The sequence below is a fragment of the Onychostruthus taczanowskii genome, unplaced genomic scaffold, assembly GCF_017590055.1.
Source record: "Onychostruthus taczanowskii isolate IOZ18803 unplaced genomic scaffold, ASM1759005v1 scaffold80, whole genome shotgun sequence".
NCBI lineage: Eukaryota > Metazoa > Chordata > Aves > Passeriformes > Passeridae > Onychostruthus > Onychostruthus taczanowskii.
This window is the reverse complement of record NW_024505893.1, coordinates 368,005-386,155: the sequence shown is the minus strand read 5'-3', so window position 1 is coordinate 386,155 and position 18,151 is coordinate 368,005. Positions and strand designations below refer to the sequence as shown.

Sequence of the window (18,151 nt, the reverse complement as noted above, 5' to 3'; positions counted from 1 at the left end):
AAAAAGGAGCTGCTCTGTTTGCTTGTTATTGGTTTATTTAATAAGAACCAAGCCTGGTGTTTTCTATATGCCTCAATATTCAGATAGATCTAGGCAATGCAATGCAGTAAATGGAGATCCTGGGAGTTAGGGTAGAATAATTCATGCTAGCAGCGGAACCACGAACAGAAGCATTTGCCTACAAGAACTCCAGCCTGTTATGCAAGTCATGGAGTTCTCACTGCAGAGCTAGTGGTGTTAAATGTAGCTCTTTCTAAGAGCAGCAGAAATTTAGCCAACATAATGTGAATTTTAGCAGTTTTGAGACTCCTCAGTCTCTCATCTGCAAAGTGAACTTCCTATCAAGGCAGTGATTCTCTAGTCATGATGTTCAAGGTGCATCTTAAATTCTAAATCTCTTTGACTTGTTTCCACCAGAGGCATGGGGAGCTACATGATGAAATTTTGCTAACAAATGGCCACTCTTACTCAAGCTGCTGGCATAAATTTGGCTTTTCTTTCCTTCTTTGTCCAGTCCAACTTTGCCATGGGCCGGTTACCTTCAACATACAGGAAGTGCTACATGTTAGACTTTGGTCTGGCCCGCCAGTACACCAACACTACTGGGGAAGTTCGACCAGTAAGTACATTTCAAGCAGTATTTTTTCCATTTCTGCAACTGATTAGGAATGGAAAGGTTTTGTGGTTCTGTTTGTTTTGTTGTTGTGCGTGGTCGTTATATTGCACTGCATTTTCTGCAGGGTGAGAAGCAGCAAATGACTTCAGCTGAGTTGTGGATCTAAGAAGAGATGGTAGATCTTGTCTTAAAAGATGTGTGGCTTTTTTTTTTTTTTCTTTTATTTCCTTTAGGATAATAGTGTTTTCCACAGGCTTGCAATACTTACTGAGTACAATATGGACTAACAAAGAGGGTGAGCCCAGTGCTGGCCATGTAACTTCTGTAGCCCCAGAGGACTGGTCTAGTTCAGTTCTCTGTGGTCTGGGGAAACGGGTTGGTGTATTCTTAAAGCTTTTGATGAAAAACTGTGCTAGAAGTTAAAAGCTGACCTGATCTCTGGGGCTGAGCTTACTGTGAGCTCCAGCCTGTAATGCTGTTCTCACCCTTCCTGACTTTGACTTTATGTCTACTGCCCCAACCCAGATTTCCTAGCAGGAATATTTCAGTGTGCCTGCCTGGAGTGGAGGTAAGGGCAGGGGGCATGACTTGTGCCATGTAATATGGGTTTTATCTTCAGTTCTTTTACCAGCATGGTGTTATCTGGGGTCACTCATAAGGATGTGTAGAGCTTCAGATATTCTGGGATCTGTGAGAGTATTCCTGGATTTATTTCAGAGCACAGTGCAAGCAGAGAGTGCTCATACAATATCTCTGCTTATCGTCCTAGGCTTGCAGCTTCAGATCTGCACACTTTTTCCACCTGCAAGATAATTGTTGTTCTGGAAAATGTTGGTACTGTGCTAGGTAAAGAGCTACAGAGCTCTGTAGTGCAGGTGTGTTTGGGGAGTGGGAAGAAAGCAAAGGCCAGTGAGCAGATTTTGTGTCTTTAGCAGACAAATATAGCTGGGGAGTTTTTATTTTTTTTTTAATTCTTTCATAAGTCTTTTCAGTTTTCTTTTTCCCTGTAGTTGGAAGCTGCTCCAAAGGTTGTGCCTGCCTCTTATTCTTAGAAAGACACACATTACATACTATTGGACTTCTCTGTCAATGGTTTTAATTTGGGGATAACCCTTCTCCATATTGCCCTTCACAAAATATAGTCCCATTCCCTTCCTCTTTCTGCAGTCAGAGGTCACGTTTATTGCAGCTTGAAACTGGCATTTGATTTTCAGAGTGCAGGACTCTGAAAAGGTTTGTCTTCATTCTGCTCAGTCTGGTGGCTCATTGCTTGCTTGCCACAGATGGGTCTCATAGAAGGATGAATGACATATGATCTGTTCCTGGAAAGATACATGCCATCCCCAGAGGGGTGGGAGTGTGCTTTCCTAAAAATGGTGAAAAGTCTCCATTCATTTGGGATGTAGGAGGATCATACAGGGTGTAGTCTCATACACCTAATGTACCTATTCTCCCACGCCACACTTCAGGGGGTCAGGCTTTTTGACAAAAATTACATAGCAAAAACCCACATAAATATTCATTTCAGTGCCTTTTAACATTATGCAATAATCACTAAGCTCTTTGGTCCTTTTGTGTCCCTGCTGCCTGATGCCTCTTTGAGTCCCACTTACCAGAACAAAGCATTTGTCTGGAGAAGCACAGAGTGATTGCTGCCCAAGTAATGCACTGAGGATTAGGAAGGAGATGGAGGTGAAGGGTGGTATGAAGGCAAGAGAAGTGAGACATTTTGTGATGTTTTTGCATTTGGGTTTTTTTAATAAGAACTTTTATCACTTCTTTCACTGAAGAGATTATTTCAGCCCAGTAAGGTAAATTCTTTTTTCTCCATTCTCTTTCCATTCATTTATCCATGGAGAATACATTTTTTTCAGATTTATGTGAAAAATCCTGAGCCTAGTATTTCTGTGGTTTGGTTCTGAGGTACAATACACAAGATAGGTAGGGGAAGAGGCGCACTCCCTTTTTTTGGAAACATGTCTGGATTTTGCTTTCAGTCATATTCAATTTTTTAACAGAAATTTTCTGCTCACGTAGGTTCTCTGCAGTTTCCTACAGTTTCAGAAGCATTGTCATACTTTATGAATAATACCATAAAAATATCAGGTGTTTTCATATCCTCTAAAATTCAGAGTTACAATCTTATTATCACCTTTTCAAAAAAACTCTGAATGACTTTCTAGTTATACAGATAATGAGCCAGGTCTTTAGGATGCTGTGGATTTGTTGGGTTTTGTTGTTTTTTTTTTTTAACTTACCTCTTGCCTCTTACTTTCTAGAGACTGATTAAAACTTTGAAGTGGGGTCATTTCAAGGGCTGTCCCAGCAGCTTTTATGTAGGGAGCTGTTACTCTCCTGAGCCTTTGATGAGTGTTATGGATTTGATCTCTGTGTCTCTACAGAGGATGGCTACTTGACAGTTCAGCTTGATAGATCAGCATTTGTGAAGTTATGGCCCACTTGACGTAACTAAATCCAGATTTATTCTGAATCTGAATTTATCTTGTGCTTCTAGGAAAACAAAACTGATCTCCCTTGTGTGGGATGCTAATATTAGCACAAATGCTAGTCCTTGGAGAAGAGCTATTGTGGCACAGATTTGTTTCATAGGAATGGTCTCACCCCTTTAAAGCTTGCCCATTCCACATGTTACAAAGTCTGCTGGGCAACAGTCTGCAGGAATTTTCATTGCTCTATAAAGACAGAAGATGGTTGAGACCAGAAGGTGTGTGAAGAAGCATCAGCAACCTTTCTTCCCTCTGTTGACAATCAGGGAAGCTCAGCTGTTCTCAACAGTCTCATTATTTGATATTTCTTTGTGGGCTGTAGAAGTCAGGCTTTGATAATTACTCCTTTGGATAGGCAGAGCAGATGTGCATTGGTCATGTAGCCATGTGGTATCTGTGGTGTGCTGGGAGCTGCTCAGGCCTGGCTGAAGGCTCTTACTTTGGCTACCAGCAGCATTTCAGACATTTGCATCACAGCCAACATCCTCGCTAGCAAGGAGGGACTCCGGCTATTATGAAAAACAGGACAGACTGCTAGTGGACAAAAAAAAAAAAAAAAAAAAATTAGTATTTTCAGTGTGTTTTGTTTTCAAACACTTGCAAGGACAAGTTTCTGAACAAGGAACAGCCAGGCAGCTTGCCAGGACTGCGGCCAGAGGAGTTGCTGATTTCTTACTGCTCCTCCCTGCCTCTCTAAGCCACACTCTCTCCTGTTTGAAAGGTGGCAAATTCTGGTTAGGATCTGTCATCTGTATTCAGCAAGGTATGTTTGACCTGAAATTTTTAATGTCTCAAGGGTGTACTGTCAGTGATAAATTCACAAAGTATTCCTGGTTCATTAAGCTTAGTAACATCTTCTGGTGCTCAAGACTTATGCTTTCTGACAAAAGACAGAAAAAATTACTTAGTCACAGTAAACAGGGCCTTCTGCAGGGCTTTGAGTCTCCCAGCATCCCTTTTCTAGGGAATATAGCTTAACTTTGTGCACATCTATAAAGCTTAAATGAGAGACATTTCAATATGCCTGCTCCCATTCTGCCTGTGGCTTAAATACATGGTGTTTGTGGTATTCTGCTGTCAAATGAGGAACTCCTGTAGGAGAGGAAGCTTTTCAACCTGAGACTTCCAAACTCTGGGTGAGTGATCTCATACTGGAGAGAAGAATCACACACAGATTCACAGAATGGGTAAAGTTGGAAGGGAACACAGTGAGGTGTCGATCCAGCCTTCCTGCTCAAACAAAGTCATCCCAGAGCACTTGACACAGGATTGCATCCAGATGGTTCTTGACTATCCCCAGTGAGGGATACCCCACAGCCTCTCTGGGCAATCTGTCCCGGTGCTCGGGCACTGCACAGGGAAGTTCTTCCTCATGTTCAGGTGGAACCTCCTGAGCCTCAGCTCCTGCCCCTTGCCTCTTGTCCCAGTGCCCGCTGAGCAGAGCCTGGTCCGTGCTCCGGCCCCTCCCTGCAGGCACTGACAGACACTGATGAGGTTCCTCTGTGAGCAGGCCCCGCTCCCCCAGCCTCTCCTCAGAACTGAGGTGCTCCGGTCCCTCCATCATCTCTGTCACCCTCTGCTGGACCCACTCCAGGAGATCCAGTTCTCTCTTGTCCTGAGGATCCCAGAACTGGGCACAGCACTCCAGACTGGCCTCACCAGGGCTGAGCAGAGGGGCAGGCTCACTTCTCTTGACCTGCTGGAAGTACTCTTCTTAATGCATCCCAGGATACCATTTGCCTTCTTGGCTACAAGGGCACTGCTTGTTCATGGACAGCTCATTGTCCACTGGGTTCCCCAGGAAACTGTGTTTCTCTTCAGTATTGTCCTTCCCTTATCACTACAAGCCTCCGTTGTTTGTTTTTCTGGTTCTGCTCAGTGCTCACAAGAAAACTGCTGTATTGTTTCACTCTGCCATGTTGTCTCTGCAGTAGGTAGATACAGGGCAGTGGATGTAGGAGGAATCCAAGCCCCATGTGAGTAATCCAAGCCTCATGTGAGTACCATGGTTTGCAATTGCAAGGCTTTCCTCAGTTTTTTAGAGAAGGTTTAATCTGTTTTTAAGTCAGTAGCAAGTGGTTACAACTAATTATGCTACCTGTACTGATCATTTACCCATCAATAGTGACAGTCCCATCCCCTGTTTCAATGAAAGCTTCATACATTCAAGCCATTCCTGTGAAAATGCACCTCCTTGCCTTCTCAGTCCTTTTTTCTGTTCATTGCAGCACTCAAGCCATGCAAGCAGTCCCACCAATTCTTTATAATCCCAGTGAGATCATAGATTTGCAATGGCACATAGAGCACTAACTGCTCCTCTTTCTTACACACATGTAAGAGGTTTTCGACAGGCACTTGAGGTGGGCCCTCTGTTGTGCTGCTTTCCCTAGAGAGATGTGGAAGCTTCTATCATCCTCTCCTGGGGCACCTCCTCACAGTCTCTGTTCTTCTATTTCTCTTCAGGCTACAGTAATCCTGTCCTGCTGTGCCTGCTTTAAGTCCTCCTCACGGGTTAGCAAGATGAGATGCTAAGTCTTTGCAGAGATGCTCTTGCCCTGTGTCAAACGGGTCCCTTCTTCCACCAACAGTTCTTTTTTCCTCAAAAAGGGACCTTTGGTCATAGAAGCCAAAGCCACATCTTTGACAGCTTGATGTTGACTTGAACAATGCATCTGCTGCTGCCTGAGCTTCTCCCTGGCAGGATTCAGGAGAGCACCCAGACCCCCATGCCTCGAGGTCTGTAGTCACTCTTAGAATATTCAAGGTCGCTGCTTGAAAACCGGGCACCATTGGTGTTCCCATGAATGAGCTGCAAGTGTTAATAGTCAGATGGCCACACAAACTTGGCAGTCTGTCCTTATTATCCCATATCTGGGTTCCCAACAAGCCACAAAGCTCTTGAGACATTGAGTTAGGTCAGTAGATGGGGACTTTTATTTCCTGCAGGAAGGAATCTTCAGTGACCTTTGCTTCCCTGTACAGACATTTGATTGAGGCTCAGGTAGCTCCCTGGCAAGGTTTGTTCCCCTTACCAGTTCCCAGGATACTTAATCTATTCTGCACCTGCAGATCTCCATGTGGAGCAGCAGCCTCTCTTCTGCTGCCAGCTTTCCCTTCTCTTGGGACTATCCATCTGTTACTCCTTTGAGTATTACCACTAGCTGTCCTTTGCTCCTTGCATTGCTGGGTTCTTGATTTTCTCTTCCAGAGGCTCTGTGAAGATTCTGTTGATCTTGTTCATGTGGGGAACCAGGCCCTGAGGCTCATCACCACCATTACAGCAGTGAGGCCCACAGTGTCCTGAGCAAAGTTCCTGGGCTCCCTCACGCTCTTGCTTTAAGTGCTGTCTCAGCTGCTGCAGCTCTGTTAGTTATCAGTTTACTGTGATGCTTATAAATGCCATAAAGAGGGGGGGAAAAGTAAACCAAAATTTTCATGCTTTTCATGCCAAAGTTTTTGTTAAACATTAAGAAACAGCCTCACAGTTAAACTTTTAAAGGAACTCATGGTCTGAATTTGGCTGGTTTCAAAACTCCTTGTTTGTTGCCTCTTTAAAGGACAGCTATAGTTGACACCGCTCAAATGAGAGAGAAACGTGTTTTGCAGTGCAATTTCTTGTAGTGTGGACCTTTTGAGAGGCTGTTGTTTTTGAAAACTCAGCTGTGCTGTATGGACTAGCTTGCCCTTGCCTATATGCACAAATGCTGCAGAGAAAACTGTTGATGTGCTACATTCATTAGAAAAGCTGTGTAGACTTTTCCTAATTAGAAAGGTAGCTATCCCAGCTAGTTAAATTTCTGCTAAAGTAATTAAGCTAGTAATTTGTTCTTTAAGAGAGTGTCAAATTTTCATTCTGGTGTGTGAGGCCTTGAACCATCATTATACCTTTTAAAAATTAGTATTGCACATACCAGATGAAACAGAATACATCTGCCCAGCTCCCTGTGGCCTTACCTGTAGGATGTCCAGAAGCATCTCCTTTAGGGACTGGAGACAGGTTACCTGAAATGAATAGAGCCAGTGATGCAGTTGTTATGGTCCATATGGAATAGGCTGATCTGGTGAAAACTACACCACCTTTTTAGTGCCTTTGTACAAATCTAGATGAGGTAACAATTGCTGATGCATAGGATACCCCCTGTCCAGTTTCAAAGAAGGTGTTGCAGATCTAAGCTGTGTTCAGAAGACAATAATGATAAACTTGTGTGAAATGGGATTGAAAAGATTGTGATTATAACATGCAATCACAACAAGAAGATGAATGAAAGGAATTTTATTAAAATCTGTAAAATACTAGTTAGTAAGTGCTTGCAGTTACTGAGGATATTCTTCTGAGAAATGAGTCCAGTTTTTATTTCCTGATTTTCTCCCCTTCTCTTATTCCCTCCCACCCAAAAAGTCAATTTTGTGGAGAATCCCAAGACCTTTCATAACAAATTTGCTATTACAGGATGCAGTGATCTGTTTTAAGGATTTAAGTGTTATTTCCCCTAGCAACCTTCTGCTGTGGTTCAGATAGAGACACGAGCAGTTTTATTCACTGTGACATCCTGGTTGTACAACCCACCTTTGCCATGCAGCAGTATTAGTAGTCAGTGTAAGACAACAGAACTAAACAACTGGGGAATGAACTGAGAAAATTTTGGGTTCTTCAAATATGTAGAATTCTCTTCTTTAGAATGTGCACAAGTCAAAATTTCATGTTGCATTAATTTTTATAGCAGAGAGCTGGACTAGCAGAATCTGTTTGATATGGAGAGCTAAGGCTGAGAAGAAATTATGAACTTGAAGGGGGAAATGAACATAAACATTATTATGCAGATGATGAACAACATATGCTTATATAATGGAGGTTTTCTCAGTCGTGAAGGTCTTCTGTGCTAATGTAGGTCAGGTTTTGGACAAGAACTCCTTGATCCATGCTTGGCTCTGCCTGTTTTGTCACGTGCAGTACAGAAGGCATTGTGCCTTTGCTCTCTCTGTGGTACCCTGACTTCAGAAACACATTCCCTGTGGCTCCACTAATATTAATTGCAAGCATTCAAGGGTTTAGCAGCTTGATCTTAAATATTTATTTGAAAATAATGCTATGTTTTTCCTGAAGCCTCTCTCCCGTTGCAGGATATGACAGTGGACTGTTCTGCTCAGCAAGCATTTTATTTTAGCTTAGTCAGCTGCAGCCCATTGATTAGATCTCAATCTCCTTGTGGCTCAGACTGCACTGCAGTAGTTTGCAGTGCCTTGCTGGAGAGACTGCACATGCACGAGGGCGGCTCTGGGAGTCAGTGGGCACAGGGATGATGGTGTAGGCAGGACAGTGCACAGCCTGTGCAGAAGAGCGTGAGGAAGGCTGAAGAAATGTGTCAGCTAATTGAGAAAAAGGTATTTATTTTCCAAATGTCTGTGCATAGTGTTAAAAATAAACTTTGCTGCAGTGAGCAAGATATTAGAAGAGGAGATGATGGCATGTTTTTCTACTAACTAGTTTTCCCCCCACTGGAAAATGAGCTATAAAATAACACAGAGAACAGGAACTTCTACATCCTAATACCCCAGATATTCAGTCAGAGAAGCCCAGTAGCTTTATACTTGCTTTGTACTTGAAATACATGTAAATCTGTAGTATTACATATGAAATGAACATTTTGAAGTAGAATAACAGATTTGTGGAGCTGTATTACTATATTAGCTTGGGTGGGAACATAATTTTTGCCTCAAACTTTGTATTGTAAAAAGATAATCACAGGAAAGGCTGAAAACAATCACAGTCACATTTGTTCAGAGATGAGGGAAGGGAAAAAGAATGGACCAAGGTCTTAAAAACACTGCACATTTAATATATAATAGAAATGCAATTTCACTGGGAACAGGTTAGTTATAAAACAAATTGTCACAAAAATTATGTTATGGTTCTCATTGTTACTTTAATTGCTGGAGTAGCAAATTTGGACTTGAGAAGTGAGATTATGTTCTGATTTAAAATGCCACTGTTACAGATGTCCAATGCTGTTGAAATCACGTGTATGAAAAGCAGACTTGGTGATGGATTTGAAACTCTCTTAGCAAGCAGGGAGTCTGGTATCTTTCTACATGTGGCTGTTTCTCTGCTTTCCTCACCGTAAAGCCCAGGGTCAATGAGGGTGACTTCAGGTCATCTACATCAGGTTGTTGTTGGTTTTATTTTACACAGCAGCTGCTAAAGGGGTGAGGAAAAAGGAAAGACAACTCAGGCTCAAATTTTATGTATACCTGCAGGGGACTGAGATCCCATTTTCCGTCTCTGAGTGCTTTTACTACCAAGCTGCAGGGGGGTATACATTACATCTGAACGTGTCATTTCCTTCTGGTTGATGCTATTCCACTTGAAGCTCTGATGATGCTTCCCACTGGAAAATGGAGGGAGGAATATAAAACTTACTGTGGCTGGTGATGAGGGAGCAGAGGCTTTGCTCCCTAGGCGAGTGAATGTTGGATTTGAGTTGGATTGCAGGTCAGATCTCCCTCAGTCAGGTAAGTGCATTTGCTGCCAGGTCATACACTTCCTCCCTCTTGGTAATAGTTATTAATGTATTCCATGCAAAAGGTATCATTTCCAACTTGTGTGTTCTTAAACTTGCATCTCAAAGCACCCTGTGGCTTAGGGATGAGAGAGTACTCTGGAAGGAGGGAGATGGGGTTTACATGTGGGCAGGTTTGAACTTCAGTGTGCTGTACCTCAGTGATTGCCACAGCTGCCTTTTGTCTTCTTCCTTTTAATAGAAAAGAATCATCATCTCCATCTGGTTCCAGGAAAGTGTTTTGAGCTCTAAATCCCAAAGGAGATGTGACTCCAAAGCATTTCCATTTCAGTAGTTCCCGTGGTCTGTTTCAGTGGATGAAAAACTTGTCTTTCTTACTTAGCACTCTGTTCTTTCTGTAGGGATATTCTGTGCAGCTTTTTGCCTTATGGGACCTTGCATGTAAGAAACAAGTGCAGCTCTGAGGCCAAAGCTCTCTTGCTAAAAATCATGATAACTGAATAATAGGATTACAACTGAAATAAGCTTTTGACTAAAAAAAAATACTTGTTCTTTGTTTTTCCTGTGAGAAAGACATTCTGATGTTCAGCACAAGTTCAGGTGCTGTAATCATGTGATGCATGCTATTTAAAAAGACAAAATACCTTGGTCTTTAATGATGTTAAATTCATTAGAAGTTTTGAACTCTCCTAAAGTAAAGTAGCAACAATGTCATTTTAACTCAACTGCTTTGTGTCTTTTGATTTGGAAAGAATAGCAAGAGACTTAAATAGCTTTCTCAAAACTAAATTTCATGCAAAATTTATGGAATTCTTAGGATTTGCACATTTTTAGGAAGGGGGAATAGTGAGACTCAAATAGAAGAAACTCCATTGTGTGGATTCCTTTTGATTACTTGATTTCTATTGGAATAAGTATCTCTCAGTCAAGGTCTTTCCTCAGGTCACTGAATTGAGTTTTAAGGTTATATAATATATTATAATATTAATTTTAGCCTGTGATGAGGATGTCCCTCAGATTTCTCTACTGTGCCATTCACAGATACAATGACAGCTCATGTGACCTAAAAGCAGCACTGAGTTTCATCCTGCTCTCTCGCAAACCACCATTCTGCATCCCCCACGGACAGTGGAGCACGGCAGCAGTCACCAGGGAAAGGGAACATGCCTGAAGTTGCCAGCTGTGAAACCTGTAAAGTTGGCAAGCCACTGTTTGTATGGAGATTGAGTGTGAGAAAGCAAGGTAGTGGTTGCAGAAAAAAAACAAGTATCTTAGCTGAGAACCCGTAACAATTCAAAGAGGAAAGGGGACATTACTGTTGATTTTTAGAAACTCATGTGCTAATGTTAGAACTTGCTCTGGCTGAAAAGGGCAAGAGGTGAGGGAGCAAATCCCCTTGTGGGCTACTAGAGTTTGGTTAGGGGAGGAAGGGAGGAGCACACATCAGATAATTGTAGGAAGGAAAAGCACAGTAGAAGCATACAAGTGACCTGTAGTAAGGCTGTCTGCATGGCTGCTCTCAGCTTTTATTTTCCAGTTATTAGGTGTGATATGCAGGCAGGGGAAGGTTTTCCCTAGAGGGCCCCCTCTCACCACTTAGAGAGCACTCACAAATCACACAGGCTCACGAAAGGCTTGGTGTGTTTCGTGTCTAAATGAAACTCAGCACAGGATGGGCCAGCAGCCCTGGGAAGGGTGATGGGAGATGACAACAGCTAAACAAGACACAGGTTTCTGTTGGGATACAATACTGAATGTTTTTTAATTCATTTCTGTTTAATTTTTTTCTCATTTTGTTGGTTTTTTTTATCATGTTTTTCTTTGGGTTTCTCTCTGTTTTACAGTTCTTTTGGGCTCTTCTTTTGAGGCTGTGTTTGATGCGTTGGCTTCCCATCCGCTGCTCGTAACCATCTCTGCTATGAGTTGTGAGTGAGCCATCACCATGCTTCTGGGTTTTCATTTTGGTTTGTGCTTTTGTTATATATGGAAGTCCAAATTACACCTGGTTTTCTTTTTTCCCTCATGATCTGTTTGTTTTTCAGCAGGATTGTGACAGCTACCTAAATGTGATGCCAAGGCCTAGAACACTTGGGATTCTCTCTGAGGGGCTGGCAGATATTTGGGTGGTATCAGACTGATTTTGTAAATTCTGTGGTTTCAGAGACAAGGGAAGAGGAGTTTTCTCATCTTACTTTTCTGTCTCCAGCTTCTTCTAGTCATTTCTGACTCCCTGTGGACATAAAATATAATGCAGTCATTAATGATTGTACAAAATGCTGCTGTTTAAATTAAAAAATCAAAATGCATGTAAGAGGTGTGGATTTTCTCCCCACCAGAAGAGGTGGAGAGGCATCTCCTTCATGAACCTGTCTGAAGAAGCAGAAGGTTCCTAGAGGTCACAGGGATAACTTTCTTTTAGTTCAGTTAAAACTTTCTTTCACTTTTCCTTCTTACCACAGCCTTTCAACACAAGTCATTTCTATCCAAGATATATCTCCAAATGCTTTCCATGATCTGTGGCATCTCCTCTCTCATTACCACCTTCTCTTCAAACTGTGCTGAACTCTTTTTTTTTTTTTTTTTTTTTTTTTGTGTTCTTACTGCTGAAAGTCCTTTTCCTGATTCCAGGAGAAATGGGTTAATATCCTGGATGACAGCAGGCCTGCCAGGGGCAAAAGTTGTGCATCTCATGAGGTGTCTGCACAGGCTTCCAGAAAGCTGGGGAGGAACCAATGGTCATGAGAGCACCACAATCACAAGAAACAGCAGGAGGAAAGTACTGGCATCCAAATACAAGTTTTTAGGAAGGCAGCTGGAAACCAGGACATTCAAAATATCCAGTCTGGCAAAAGGAATATTTTTAATCTCTATGAATGAACATGGTGTGAGGAGCAGGGATTCACATTAATGAGAAAATATGAGTGCTCCTCAAATAAAAGGGGAGTGTGCAGGAAAGACAGACTTCATGTGGATCATGAGGGGGACACTGTTGGCACTTGCAATACAAATGATCCTGAGTGTGTAACCTGGAGAATGATGAGTGTATAAAAGCACAGTTTGGAAAACGCATCCACTTCATACAGGATTTTGTTACCTACTGCTGTCTCTGTCTGTGAGGTGGTCTACATTGCTAATGTAGTAAAAGGAACACAGAGTATAGGTTTTGCTCTGTGGTGGTGATCTAACACATTCTCCCAAGCTGAAACTCATTTTAAACCAATTTCTTACACAATGCAGCACTGTGTAGTAAAGTACTTTAGCTTTGTGGTACACACAATCTCAGTGAAAGAAGAGAAATGCTTTATAACATTTTTTATAGTAACACTGATATGTAAACACATGGTTTAAAATTGTATTTCAACTTGCTAGCTTATTATATATTCATCATTTTGGGGATTCAAATCACTTGGATTATATATGACTTCATAGTCTGAAGCTCCTGAGTGTTGCAATTTCAATTCCGTCTCAACTGTGGACTGGTCTGGACAAAAAGGATGCTGTATCCAGGCTCTTTCCCACTGCTGGCCAGTGCAGTTGGTGGGATGAAGTTTATTAACTGGAAGAAATGAAGTGTATAAAGCTGGAAAATTAATGTTTATAAATTCAGAAGAAAAGTCAATAATGGTTGGGTCTGCAGCATATGCTACAACAAATGCTCAGGGAAGAGTTGTTTGTTTAAAAGGAAAACAAGGTATTTCTACAGCTTGGGAAATACTTGACTGCAGTGACAATTCCTTGTGACTGGCAGGACAGGCAGATGTGGTTAAAAGAGGTGCAACCTTTATGAGCAAAATACACTGTTACACACTTAGCATCTGCCTGTTTTGTTTAAAGGACTCTAAAGGTCCTGTCAGAGCAACTGCAAAGTTTTGCTCAGTTGCAGTACTCTCCCTTCCCTGAGGTCTCACGTGAGAGAGGAGTGGAGGAAAAACCCTCAGGGTTCAGGTGTGGGACTGCTGGGGAGCAGCAGGTCATGTTGGCTGTGGGACAGAAGAAAGGGTAAATGCCTGCACCAAAAGCTGGGCTTTGTTTTGCTTCTGGGAGAGGAGGGGTTTGCTGCCAATGCTTACAAACTGCCTGGCATTGGTTTCAGAACAGACCTAAATAAAGACTGCACAGATAGCCTGTCTGCCAGAAATAGTAAGTATTGATCTAAAACAATTTTTAGAGATGTTGCTGACATACTGAAGCCAGCACACTTGGTACTTGTTTCAGTACTTGCATGAACTGCAAAAATTGAATAATTTTTGTTGTGGAAACATTACAGGTTACATGTTAGAAATGTTCACAATATATCCTTATGGCTCATGAAAAGTATCCAAACACACTATCTTCCATTCATAATGGAAAAGAGGAGTATCTTCTTTCTTTTGAATGTGTAGAGCAAATTTATAGTGATGGCTATATTCCAGTGGCCAGTATTCTGCTTTTCAGGAACTCACATCGGTGAATTCTGTGTAATTCTGAAAAATATTTTGCAGTCGTTTGTCAGTGAGAATCCTGAATTGCATAGTTCTGAGAGCAATGAGGTACATGATCACAAATATAATATCTCTACTATTACCTGCTGCTAAATAAGTAACTTATAGCTCAGGCTGGTGTAGTGCAAGATTAAGTGCTGGATTAAGTGCATGGGATATGCATATGAGGTCTCTTTGGGGAGTATTTGATTGGCATGAAAGAGCTGTAGGATAGACTTAAAGTTTTTTTTTTTTTTTTTTTGGGGAGTATTTGATTGGCATGAAAGACCTGTAGGATAGACTTAAAGTTTTTGGTTTTTTTTTTGCTTAGCATCATTATAACTTAAGAGCTGCATTGTACGCTGTACAGGTGTGGGTATATTACATGGTGTTGGTGAACTTGTTAAAAAAAATTTGAAATTTTATTCTTTCTGAGGATATGGAAATTCAGAGCAACTTCCCTGTACCACAAAGGAAGCAATTGAATTGTACATATTTAGTGACAGAAGGGTGCCCTGGAATAAAAGTACAAAGTTTTAGGCCTAGTTCTGGAAGTACAGGCACAGCTGAAAGAAAAAACCTGAATCCACTGACCTCTGTGGGACAAGTTACTCAATTAACTTGTTATTAATATGCTTGATTTTCTGCTGGAGTAGGAACTTCATTTTGAATATATTTAGTTCTTTGCCCAAGCTTAGCCTTATGATGGAAGAAGTCTGGGCCTGAACCTGGTTTACCACAAGAATTTTGAAACCACTGCTGTTAAGTCTCGTTAACTCTGGTGCTTCTAGTTCAACTAAGATTATTTGGTAGATGTCATTATTTAAATGCAAGATTTTTCAGAATGACATCTGCATTAAGTGAACTCACATGGTCCAATGTTCTTGTGGAGGCAGCAGTAGAAAGAGTTGAAACAGTTGCTCAGCCCCCAAAGCAGAGAAAGCCTCCAGATGGGACAAATAAGTCACAGGAGGACTGCCTTTCCACACCCACTTTATCAAGCCTTTAATTCCCAAGGACATGAAAAAGAGAATCAGAGAAAGAGAAAATAAAGAAAGGATATACTGGGAAGAATCTGGAAGGAAGCAAGAACTCTGAAAGTCAGAGGTTCATAGTTTGTTGAAGTCTTACAGAAGATGCTTACAGCAATGTCAGCAAACATCTGTCAGAGTAGGTGATCCCCATTTCCATCCTGACCAGGTCATCTTCGGGCTCTGCTTAGCTCATGTTACTCATGACTCAGTTTTGCACTTCTTTACTAGCTTTTCCCTTGACCTGGAGTTTAAAAGGGAAAATCTGATCCTGGATAATGTTCTTATCTCTATGCCTGAACTATTACTGTTCTAACATAGCACTGTAACCACCTTACCTTCTCTGTAGAGTGAGCTTTCCTAGATATGCACAATCAGAGAACACTCTCTGTGTAGCTGCTAGAGCTCAAGAAGGCTTTAAGAGCCTCCTATTCCTTGGGTGCATACAAAATAGCAATTTAGACAAGAAGGTCTCAGGAGCTGGCTGCACAGGGGATTCAGTCATGCACTCTCTTTCTGAGATATTTCTCTTGCCTCCCTCCAGCCTCGCAACGTTGCTGGTTTCCGAGGAACCGTCCGCTATGCCTCTGTGAATGCACACAAAAACAGGGTGAGTATTTTGGAGTTATAAGGAGTTACCAGTAAGATAATTCCCCCTCAGAAACCTGTTTTCAGGAGCAAAGGAGCAATAGGTGAGAGTTCTGGTTTGTTATCTGTGGAAGTTAGTATATCAGATTTCCATTAGGTAGTTAAGGCTGTTGACTGTAAAATCAAAATTATGCTTCACTTATTGGGTCCTCTATAGTTGGCAGACTTTAAAATTTTAATTATTGCTTTACCAGACACTTTTTAAGGGCAAAAGTAAGCCACACTGAAGAGGAAATCTGGTTAAGTTCCAGGCTGCTTGCTGCTAGTTTCTAGCAGAACTTTGCCAGGAATTACCAAGTGCCAGGTCCCCAAATCCATTCTTGATCTGTAATTTTAATATTAACATTGTGCCATGAGGAGAAGAACCACCTGGTGAAAGCTAGGTGTTTTTTTTCCCTGAAAATAACCATTATTTACATAGTGTCTGCCCTGTTTCATTATAAATGCTTCTAGAAGGTTCATCTAACATTGTTCTCAAAACACTCCTCTCTCCTATTTCAGTAGTGTTCCTTTGCAGACAATAAACAGTAAGTTTGGACAATACTCTCAGGCACAGGGTGTGATTTTTGGGGTGTCCTGCACAGGGCCAGGAGTTGGACTGAATGGTCCTGATGGGTCATTTCCAACTCAGCATCTTCTGTGGTTCTAGGTCCTGCATTTCTGCTGCTAAGTGCCTGCCAGATGGAAACTGTCAGCCCTCCTGCATTACCTCCAGGTTTCTGGCATTGCTTGGAATGAGATTGTAGGATTATCTGTGACATACAAAGAAATGTCAGGTTTTTTTAGGGAAGGAGCAAGTTATTGTCTGCAAAAGGTGGAAAGTGTGATGTGGGGAGGGCAGCTGAATGCCATCATGAATTCTTTCTCTTTCTTGAGAGACACAGAGAAACCTGAGGTATAATTTTTGCAAGAGCTGAGTAGGCCCAGCTGTAGCTGGCATCAGCTGAATGTATATTTAGACACAAAAATTGCTGTATAATGCAGGCTATTTTGAGAAATCATATCCTAGACACTGGAAGTTGAGCACCAAAAATTAGTTCAGTGCTTTGATAATTTCAGCCTTTATCCCCATGTTTCCATTTCCCATTCACTAACCCAGGAGGAGATTTGTATGTAGAAATGTTATAAATCTGTAAATTGTTGTGGTGCATGATGGTGAGTCTTTTGCAAAAACTCTTGAGCAGATTTCAATTATATTTAGTCTTAAAAATAATAATAAAAAATGTGTTGTATCTACAGTTGGGGGTTTTTCTTAATCTAGGCTATTGCATGTCCCATTAGTAAATATGTATCTTTAGCCTTTAATTTGGCTTTTTAAACCAAAAACTGGGAAGTATGAGTTCTCTTCCTGCCCTTTAAAATGAGGTAGCTCATCAGGAGAGTACACCTGGACCCCTCATCCATGGGGAACTTTGCTCCTCAGTCTTGGTCTCTCTTTTCTCCAGGAGATGGGCAGACACGACGATCTGTGGTCCCTCTTTTACATGTTGGTGGAGTTTGCCGTTGGTCAGCTTCCGTGGAGAAAGATCAAAGATAAGGTAGAAAAACTGGTGTCTGTGCTTAAGAGAGGGTGCTACATTTTAATTATTATGACTCTTTATTATTCCTCCTGCAGCTCAGTGCAGCTTTTTTTCTGGAGTCAAGCCAGAATCTCCTTTTCATCAGGTCTTGCTGTAAGATGCTAACCTGGTTTTGCGTGTTCTGATACACAGGGTGGCTTCTCTTATTTTGAGTAATCAGACTTTTTTTAATGCATATTGCTAATCATGTTTGATCAAGTGTTTTTTACTTTTTTCTTGCAAAGTAAACAATACAAGTGCAAAGACTGAGCTGTCCTTTTGACAAATAAAACAAGCCTTTAGAAAGACAGGAGGGTAACACCTTCCTGAACCAAACAAGCCAAATGGGATTTGAAATTAGAAAGTTAAATGTAATAAAGCTAAATGTTCATGTTGTCTTGGAAACACTTTGTGCTAAAGAATAAAATCCCTGGAAAGAAGTAGGTCACCTGTGCAACAAGCTTCTGACTCAAGATTCCCCTTTGATCTCTGCCTGCAGTGCTCAGCCTCCTTGTGCCTTGAACAGCAAACAGGAGAAGTGTGTAGACAATGTGCTGGGTCTAGGAAGAGTGAGTCTGTTCCAGGAATCATAAGTATTTTTAAATGGGAAGCAGTGGAAGAGATTCTTGGAAATCTCTGAAATTTTTTTTTGGTTTGTATTGGTTTTTTTTCAGGAGCAGGTTGGCATGATAAAAGAAAAGTATGAACACCGAATGCTGCTAAAACACATGCCTTCAGAGTTCCACCTTTTCCTGGATCACATTGCAAGCCTAGACTACTTCACCAAGCCAGACTATCAGGTGGGAGCCTAT

The 18,151-nt window shown here is 41.5% G+C and overlaps 1 protein-coding gene across 3 annotated transcripts in view; it reads left to right on the top strand.

Moving 5' to 3' along the window:
* TTBK1 (tau tubulin kinase 1) overlaps positions 1-18,151 on the top strand; it is a 109,223-nt gene that overhangs the window by 43,315 nt on the left and 47,757 nt on the right. Inside the window, exons 1-6 of one of the 3 annotated variants that reach the window (XM_041424073.1) lie at positions 10,698-10,883; positions 11,486-11,566; positions 15,677-15,742; positions 16,430-16,495; positions 17,226-17,318; positions 18,014-18,139. In XM_041424073.1, the coding sequence (XP_041280007.1) occupies positions 17,229-17,318; positions 18,014-18,139 (216 nt within the window). In that variant the 5' untranslated portion in view covers positions 10,698-10,883; positions 11,486-11,566; positions 15,677-15,742; positions 16,430-16,495; positions 17,226-17,228. Of the gene's footprint in view, positions 1-514; positions 620-10,697; positions 10,884-11,485; positions 11,567-15,676; positions 15,743-16,429; positions 16,496-17,225; positions 17,319-18,013; positions 18,140-18,151 lie in introns of those variants that run through there. The other 2 variants (XM_041424072.1, XM_041424071.1) reach the window with 2 other exon arrangements.